The sequence below is a fragment of the Ptychodera flava genome, chromosome 10 (genome assembly GCF_041260155.1).
Source record: "Ptychodera flava strain L36383 chromosome 10, AS_Pfla_20210202, whole genome shotgun sequence".
Taxonomy (NCBI): Eukaryota; Metazoa; Hemichordata; class Enteropneusta; family Ptychoderidae; genus Ptychodera; species Ptychodera flava.
Window position 1 is genome coordinate 38,734,003 of NC_091937.1, and position 10,172 is coordinate 38,744,174.

The 10,172-nt window shown below is 36.6% G+C and overlaps 1 protein-coding gene across 9 annotated transcripts in view; it reads right to left on the bottom strand.

The window, feature by feature from the left end:
- The window catches only part of LOC139142719 (ensconsin-like), a 50,919-nt gene extending 44,277 nt beyond the window's left edge, over positions 1–6,642 (bottom strand). For all 9 annotated transcript variants that reach the window (XM_070712824.1, XM_070712818.1, XM_070712823.1 and 6 more), the window contains exon 1: positions 6,559–6,642. In XM_070712824.1, the coding sequence (XP_070568925.1) occupies positions 6,559–6,619 (61 nt within the window). In that variant the 5' untranslated portion in view covers positions 6,620–6,642. The remainder of the gene's footprint in view (positions 1–6,558) is intronic.
- Between the last annotated feature and the right edge of the window lie 3,530 nt (positions 6,643–10,172).

Here is a 10,172-nt window from a genome sequence, read left to right on the forward strand (position 1 = left end):
TTATTTTGTATGCTATATTCAAATTATGTCATTCAGAGAGTACAGTTAAATTAATGTGCAAACGTGTACCATCACACGTACTGGGTAGACATGTTACCGTTTTTTTCTGGAAATTCAGAGTACGTGTACCGGTGCATGCTAATGAGCATACTGTAATGTCAGTGGTACAGTGTTATTTGCTTTTGTTGTAAAATGTTATCTGGGAAGTCAATGTTATCTGGGAAGTCAAAAGCTTACTTAAGGACTTTATAAGCTTTCAAATCTTACATAAGGATTATAATTCACCTTGGTAAAATAATCAATAACATTTCTGCTTTACAGTTGAATGTCTTTGCAACGCTTTGGGTCTGTCTGTTTTTGTGTTTTGCTTGTTTTGAATTTTCTCCAGATTCAATCCAGCTTACAAATGTCAATACATTTGTCGTTTTACAGATTGACAGATCATTTATGCATGACATGACGATGACACACACAGATAACACAACACATGTTAATGACGTCGGCCAACCAGCAATACATTTTAACATACGATTTCAACAAACGCTGTCAGAATACAAATATGCAGTGCATATTACCGCATATGACAACAGTTTAGAAACATTTCACCTGACAATCCATTGTAATCCTAACACAAATTCAAGGTGCTACTGAAAGAAATATCACCATGACAATTGTCTAACTCATTAACAATCAACGAATAATAACCTGTACTTGAACTCAATGATCTGAACTTCAAAAAACACAAGAGGCTCTTGATTGACCAAATAGAGGAATCATAAAAATTCCAACTTGAATGCTTTGATGGGAATTTCTCTAAATGAAGAACAAACTAACTAAAGCAGCTTATTTTTCTCAACACAGTTACATGATTCCGATTCACTGACATGATTATCACAGTTATGATGATGTCACTGTCATGCACATTTCCTTGTTCATTTGTACAAATCAGCGCCGAAGACAAAGTTTCTGAGGCTATACAAAATGATGCTCCGTTCTCCAATAGGAATTAAAGTCCTACCATACATGTAGATGCATTGCTTGGAAGATCCACAAACACACACGACTTCTCAGGAGACTTTGATGCAGCGGTCGTTGTGATCAACAGTCTGGGCTGAAATACACTGAATTCACATACAGATGCACACATATGTATACATTACATGAATACATGTACATGTTTAGAATATAGACAATGCTCTGTTTAATACTCTTCACTAGTTCTCTCTTAGCTGTTATTAGTATCATGTCCCTTTTTTGTAAAAACAATAATGAGTTGACTCCTTTCACCACAGATCTCAAAATATTGGCTATAATTTTTAACGAAAATAATACCAATTGACTGTACTTCTCTAGATATAAACTTTATTACAGTAATTTTGTGTCTTCTAGTTCAGATAGAAGTAAGTGTGGTGATTGGCCCATTTCATTTGCCGTTTAACTGCTAATGATGCTGTAGGGGCTATCATTACGGATGACATCATTGAGTCTGGTTTTCCTTGCAATGATCAAGACAAGTAAGCTATACTGAATGTACACAGAAACCGGCAATGCATTGACAGCTATGTCTGGCATTTCAATTGCAACGAGTGGTTTTATCTCCAAGACTGAATAATATGCAGACAACACAATGTAAAGTCGTGACTAATTTTTTTTTCTTGAGAGTTATAATGTATCATATAAATGAAGTTTGTGAATTTAATTACAGCAGAAGCGTGTATTGTTTGGACGATTCTGTCCTACAATATCAAGTTCATCAATGCAATAAAAATGAAAATGATAGAATTTTGCATGCACCACATGTTGTGAGTGTGCATTTCTGGAGCATTTTTGTCTGGAACTTCCGTTTCCCATAGGTAATAAATACATGTGAAGTATTCATAGACAAATGTTTGACAGGATCTGGACCATTTGTCTGTTATCTCTGAAAATTCCAGTCCCCCACACACCTGACTGATAGTAAACAATCATGATTTGATTGTTTTTCTCAAATGTTTCCTTGCCAACAGCCAACACTAATAATAAGCAACCCTCCTCCAACCAATGCCATCCGTGGTCAAGAATTCCCTATGCTAAGGACACCTCTAAAAATATCACTGATATGACTACAACAGAATTGTGCTGAATGGAACTCCAATATTTCAAAAATAAGAGGGTGATATTTTGACAGCTGATGGACAGTGAACATCAGATTAAATGGTCAAGGAGCAAATTGAAGAGCCAGATCAATAAAATACATGGGCCTATTGTTAACTGTATTAAACTTTAAACTTGTGATCTGTAACCTCTCGGGGACAAAGCATGATTAATCAAGTCCGCTTTGCACCTCATCTGACACAGAATTGGGTCTAATCTCCATTGTTTTCTATGGGTTTGTTGGGCCGGTATCCTGAACTATAGGTATGAAATGATCAAAAAGTTGAAAAACGAATGTAAAGTTGCCATCATTTGATGTTATTATCAGCATTGCTTTTTGTCTCACTTTGGAAAGTTGTGCATACTAATCGCAAATGACTGGCCCTTTGTAAGGCCACACCTTTGATTCTATTTATAGCCATACTTTACATGTAATATGTGACATAATTAATATACATGTGATTTAGTGTTTGGCCTATCATGACAAATGGATCAAAGTCATCCTGAAACAAAGCAAAGCAAAATTTTGCAAAAGAATATCCTCAATTTGAGATTTTTGCAAGTTTTTATTTACCAGTATGGCAAACTGTCACTCCATGTTTATTGTTAAATAGAATATAGCAAAGAGTTCCTCTCACATCAAATCAATTACTTCAAAAGTAAAAGATGTCACAAATCAAACTATTAGTCCCCTTGTCATGGTGTCCATTCTTTTCCATGGAGCAGAGTATTAAAAGTGTTCCTGCAATGGCTCATTTTGATCCGGATGGAAAGTTGCCAAGCACTCAAAATTCTTTATACCTATCGAATTTGTGAAGTGAGCACAATGGAACAAGTTTCAATTTGATAGATATATTTTTATGACTAGAATTTACATAATGAAATGGATAAAATACACATATTTTTTACCTGTATTTAATTCAATTACATGGCAAAACCTTGAGAAAAATGTCAGAACATGGTGATATGTGCTCTTTTGTCACTGTTCGTCGTAACAGAATGTACAGACCGTCTGAGGCAGTTATTTTGGGATGTGACTGGCAAGTTTTATGACTTTAAACAAAAACAAAAGACACTCTTATCTTCTAGTTTCAGACAGAACATATCAGTTTCCTGAACATCACCATGCAAAACACATTACTATGATGTTGTCAACGCTTCTGAAATATCTCTTCCTGGCAAATACGAATGCCAACCTTACTCAGACACAGAGGGTACAGGTCAAGAATTTGTCGATATTTCAGTAACTAATGAGAACAAATATACATTGGTAATTTGACTTGATCAACATGTTACTGTTACTATATGGTACATTGTATCTGGTGATGCGGAAGTTCTGACTGAAAAAGGGGTAACTTTTGGCAGAAATGCTCAAAAATTAAAGGGATATCTTCCCAACTTCATATATATCATTATTTTACTGCAACATTGACCAGAACTTTCTGGAGACATGTAAAAACACTTGAAGAGACGGTCAAACACTGTTTCACGATAAATTTCTGTCATTGTCATGACAAACATATGTTAGAGGATTCACGTGATTTTAGTGTATTTATGTTTGTATGAAGTCGACATGTTTTCTTTCAATGTGCAATTTCTGTCACAGACAAATTCAATTGACATAGACTGAGTGATCCTGTGCAACTTGGTGACATTGATCAAAGTTACTCTCTCAGATTTTCCATCTTTGAAAAAAATACATCCAAAAAGATAATGCTATATTCAAGAGAGTCTCACAAGTGTACTTAGAAGAAGCCATTTGTCAGCAACTGCGTGTCGTTCACTGTTTCAACATGTACATGTATGTCAGAAAACAAAAAACCATAAATATCAGGGCCAAAGTCCCTGAAGCTACTATAGACATGGATACAAAATTAAGTATTTCCTGACTGTATGAAATTATCTCACTTAGGTCATTCTAGGGACTTGTAAACCAAATATTAAAGCTGTCTGACCAGCGGTTTTGAAAGAACAAGCAACTCAACAGTTGACAGAGCTCTGCTGTGTTATGTAGAGAATAACCTTTTGTGACACAGTATTGATGAAGAAGGTGGATATTGTAAGTGAGTTCTGTTGAATAAGTTGAGACTGTACATACTCAGAGAAAGCACACTGAAGAGACAAATGTTTGAAACTTAAGAAGTTCAAGGTCATCAAAGCATTATAAGGAATCATGTAACTTTCATTGCACTGTTTACACAGATTGCATAATTGCTATAAATAGCACATGAGGAATCTTACAGCCCAGCTTTACCATAAAAACCCTATCACTTTGACCACTCTTTTAATTGACCATTCTATTTTTTTCCTCAAAAAGTAATTTTATTTTATCCTTACCAAGTCAACCATAAATGGAAATTAGAACTTTGTCTATCTCTATTGACTATTTTGAGCAATTTCTTTTAGATAACATACAGGGCACAAGAAATGACGGTTCAGAATATGTCAAAGTTGGGATTCAGGAAAGTTGCCTTTACATGTTTTAATCCTCCAAGATGGTAAGTATTTCACTATGAACTGTCAAAAAAAGTTGAACTTTCTGATAATTCTACACTAAAATTATTTTGGCTTTGATGATTTCCTAATTAATTCAATTATTTAAAATCATATTAATTATTTTTTTCTGGGTGAATTGATAGGGTTTATACAGTACAAGAATTACATACAATGTAAGTCAAATTTTGACCAAAAATGACAAAAAAATTCCTTAAAAATACACATTTGCATATTTCATCACAATATGAACAAATCTAAGTTGGGTTATCCCTAGGGACCTGTATACCAAATAACAAAGCTGTCTGACCAGCGGTTATGAAGAAGAAGATTTTTTACCAAAAACGCCTTTTTGGCATTAATTTGCCTATTTTCAACAATATCAAAAAATTAAAAAAAATAGTTTCTCAAAATCATATTTTTAATCTACACAACAAATATCAAATCAGTACGTACTGCGGTTCTCAAGATATTTGAGTGGACGGACGCCTCACAAACGGACATACATACATACATACATACATACATACATACAGACTGACGCCGGACGGATACCATCCCAATAGCTTCTATAGACTATAGTCTATAGTAGCTAAAAACCCATAAATATCATGAATTGGCACTTGCTGACTTAACACTTACACATACGCTACTTAAGAAGAGCAAAGTCCAAAGTTACAGCATATTTGAAACAAGAGAGTTACAGCTTTCTTTCAGTAGGTAGAATTAGGTCTCAATTAAAGAGAGATCAGCAGTGTTGAATCAGAGAAACAGGTGCTATCTGTAGCAGTCATCAATAAATACACGGTACTGAAGTGGGATTCAATAACAGCACACCTGGATCCGCATTACCAGGGGCTGACAACTCATATTTAGACAATAATAACACAGTTGACACAGCCAAAACAATGATGAGATCAGTGCTGCTAGGTTGCAAATAAAGATGTCATCTTCAGGTGGCAATGTAATTTTAGCTGGCCTGCCCCGTGGAGACCTGGGTACTATGATCTTCCAAATTATGTTTCTGGATTAGTTTCTGTCCTATTCAGAATGAGCTGTTGCAACTGGATGTTTTTTTTTAAATATTTCTCTGGCCACTGTGAGAATGTCTGAATATGCTACTATATGATGCATGGTATCAACGTACTCTGGTGTTGAATTGTTCATACGAAAAAAGGATAATAAAATAAATGCTGAGCGATGTACTGTAAGTGCGAGGATAATAAACGCGTAATGCATGCCAACTGATAGCTATCCGTCGTTAATTATATTAATTGGAGTAACTTACAATCTGTTACATGTAATATCTCGTTGCCTTATTAAGCCCTCTCTTCCGACGAAAAGTCGCAAATTTATTCAAACTACTGCTCAAAACTTAAGCAGCTGCACGTCCTGGGCTAAAGGATGTAGAATGCTGAGGAATGAACGACCGGCAATATCGAACGATAAACCTGACACGTTACTGATCATCGACCGGCGCAATGCGATACGTGTGCAACTCAACTGACTGAAAAGAAAGGCGTAGCCTGCCCACTGAGTGCACTGCCCGGGTAACAGTACGTTCGTCACTTGATATGTTCAAGAATGCCGGAAACAGACTAATTGGTGCGCGGAGTCTAAAAATCTGAACTATATGGCTGGTGTGCTAATCTGGTCAGCTTTGTGAATTCGGAGCTAACGGACACGAGCATTGATAATTTATTATTCGTGATAACACAAGGGAAGGTCAGGCAGGCATCCTGCCTGTCAACTCAACTCAATGAGTTTTCAGGCGAGACTATGAGAAATCACGCCGGTCAAAGACCAAGCCCATTTCTTTGAATATATTTCGCAAAATAGATACCCAATGCAAGAAATATTGACGTAGGCGATTTAACTTTATCAAGATGACGTTCAAAAGTGTGAAAATGTGAACATAGAACGGAATTTTACCTGTATGTATGGGGTGCTCCCCAGTCTCTGCCAATACGTCCGCCATGATGGATGACGTCATAGTGCGCAGTCTCAGACATAAAAGAAAGAAACAGAATGGGATTAGAGAGTCGTGCGAATTCTGGATTCAGCATTCAACTCATACTACCCTCAGAAACGTGCAAAAATTACATATCCCCAATATGTGTGAGAAGGAATAATAATAACAAAGTATGGATTTGTTAGATTCCATTACACAATTATGTTCTGATATTTAACTGACCGACGCTTGTTGTTTCAAGTTGTTTTATCTCTAAAATCATAAAGATATTGTCATCAATTTTGGTCATTGGTTACAGTTCGTGCTCGTTAAAGCTAATCGTGATGGGGTTACCATTTTGTGGCTTCATCACATTTACCACCCCACCCCCCGACTCAGCAATGAATGGTTTAGGCGAAGAATTGTATAAACTTAGCTTGAAGTTTAACGACATACGACGACGACCGCACAGAAATTACTATTGCCGGGATGTCGACTAAGAATAATGTACGGTAGTTCGGATAAGGATTCCAGGAAGTTCTTTTAATTCATACACAACAATCCTGTATCAACTCAATTCAATAATTTAGCAACGGTGGCAGTTTGTGAAAAATGGCGGACGATGTTGAACCGAGATACTAGTGCAAAACAAAGACAACGTTTCTAAGATGTCAAAGAGCATCACAATTTAACAGCTAGTTTTGCTATCACACAGATTTACTCCCGCGCCAAAGTACACGAATTGACGACACCCTGAAATCCTCATCCGAAACGTTGGTTTTTATCATTTTTTGTGTAAAGTATGAAAAGTAACATTAAGGAATTCAGAAGCCCAAGATCTCGAAAGATATAAAGGTCGAATTTGGAAATCGTTGGGTTTTTTTGCTCTTTTTTCCCTCTCCGCTATTCACTCGGAAATTCGGACTGAAAGTATTTAATGAATTAACTGTTGACCCACCAATGGGACAGGGTCAGTACCCGAGTAACTTTGAAAATATTTCCATAAGAGTGGTTTTATCTATGATGGAACTTTATGTTTCTGTTCATCTGCCTAATGTATGTCGAAATACATAGAAATAGCCTTGACAACAAAACTCACTGTGAACAAGTTGCTCACCGCAATTTGTACGTAGAAAAAATGTCTTCTAGTTCGGAATAAGACTCATTTGTCAACAATGATCTAACACGACACTGCGCTCAAACAGACAATAAACTTATATCGACAACCAGGTATTTAAACATGGTTTGGGGAACAAGAAACTGAGATTTATAGAAAAAAACGTTAGTAAATACGTTGAACTGCAGTTGGTGAAACGAGCGTTAAAACTTTGTACACGTATAGTTATAAGTCCATTAAGAAGAATTTCAGTAGATTACAAAAAAGATATTTCAATGTTCTTATTCAAATGATGTAGCAAACTTTTCAAAGGGATACATTCTGATATATGTATTGACCAAATATCACCGTGACTTACATGTAATCGTGGCCAGAATAGTCAAATACTGGTCAAATAAGCTTACTTCATTTTTCCCGACTCGCTATGTTAACTCTAAAAAAAACGCTAGCATAGCCGAGTCAAGTTTTCTATTTACATATTATATTACCTCCTAATTTGTCATAAAAAGAAAAGTGATTAATGATGTCGTCACACAATCGCTTGTGTAGGGCGAAGGCCGCTGTATGCAGTTAGAAAAGCTATTTTTTCTAATGCATGCAGCGGCCCTCGCCGCGCCCTGCATCGAACCACAAGCGACTTTGGTGGGACTTGACATATCGAAGACAAATAAATCCTCTATAGCTTTTTTAGCTTGTCTAAAATGTGCTAAGCATCGCTTGATTTTTGCTTAGCGAAAAACCACCAAAGTATGTCCGTAAAACTTAGGGTTCAAGAAGCATTTTCACTATTTGGCCATACCTCGACTGTATTTTTCAAATAAAAATAAAACACCGTTGAAAAATTAAAAAAATGAAACACAACATACGAGGATAACTATTTTTTGCGAAACCCGTGACTGAACAGCCACAAAGCTTTCGGTCGCGACGTTTGTTTCCAATGGTAACAACAGAGGGCGCACCTATCACTGCAGCATGGGGCCAGCGGTGGATGAACGTACATTGTCCCTCACTCACAGGATGATTAACAAATTGAAGGAGAGGAGTGCGTCTTCAATGCAATCCTATGATGACATGATTATATTGATAAGTTTCTTTCTCTTCTTTCTTGTAAACTAACATTTTTTTAAACAAGATGCTTTGTAAATTTGTTCATTTGCTAAACATATTCACTGTTAATGTAGATTGATTTGTCATTTTTGTTGTAATAAATGTGTTTTTCAGAAATTTCGAAAAAATTCTCTTAAAGGAGAAGGGTATTGCAACCCACCCCCGAGCTGAAACATTATCTCCGTCCTGTGGCGGAGCAGGTCCGAAAATGTGCATAGGGCTGAATTGCGCATGCGAAGTGAGACATTACCAACGTAGCGATCAACTATGTGCGACCAATCACCATCGTATTAGAATGGACATCTTGAAGATTTAATAAGACCAGTACAACCGTAATACATAGCATGTGCAGAATTCTGCAAACCGAACGACTTTTCGTATCTGTGAACTTTAGATAGAGTCCTGAGCATATTAATTGGAGGGTGCTGGGAAATTACGTTTGTAATAACTCAATATGGCTTATGCTCCCTATAAGCTTGCACAAAATTTATTACCCTTCAAAACTGCTTGCGCAAAAAATGGCGACCCACCCTCCTGTAACTTCTGTCCAGTCCCTAAGCGTATTAGAATTACTGTCACCAAATCGCCGGCAGGCATGAAAACAACATGCGGATTATGCAGAGATTATTTTGGGGATTGCGGGCATACTCTACTGGTGAAAGACATGAATTTCTCTTGGTAAGCGTATTGTGATAACTTCTCTTGTCATCCGCTAGCTGTCACCAAATCGCAGGCATGGAAAAAGATGGCAGATGAAACTAACAATGCAAAACAAAACCAGACAGAATTAACCAAAATGCAACAAGTGCAGAGTTCGACTTTGCCACCGCCAGCAGGACTAGGCTTTCTTTAATTCATTCGGAATTTGTATTTGTGTTTTTACGAATGTGATGTGGCTGATATTCTACTTTACATGTGGCCAATTATGACATAAAATTCCTTGTGATATTCACTCGATACCAAAGTCTTCAAGCACATATTCGTCTCCAGATCACTTTTTGAAATTGTTGTCAGTTAAATATCACTGAGCGTGCTGAGTGTACCTGGTAAGTCTCTTTGGGTTGGATAAAAGTCATGACCTCAGACGCGCGGACTATATAAACTTGTCTGAGTCAAAAAAAAAAAAAAAATACTGAATTATAAACGCGATCATTTAAGGGCAGAAGGGTAAACCAAATTCAAGATCCTGCCTACATATGGTCGAATGAATATTATGAAAATAACTTTTTCTTTGTTTTCCTTCAGTTCAAGCACATTTGTCTATTTGTCTCCTGCTGCCTGCTTGTAGAATTGAGCTCAGTCGATTCAAAACTAATTGCACATGAAAGAAATTTTCAAAATAATTCCTGATAATATTCAATAATCTAGTCA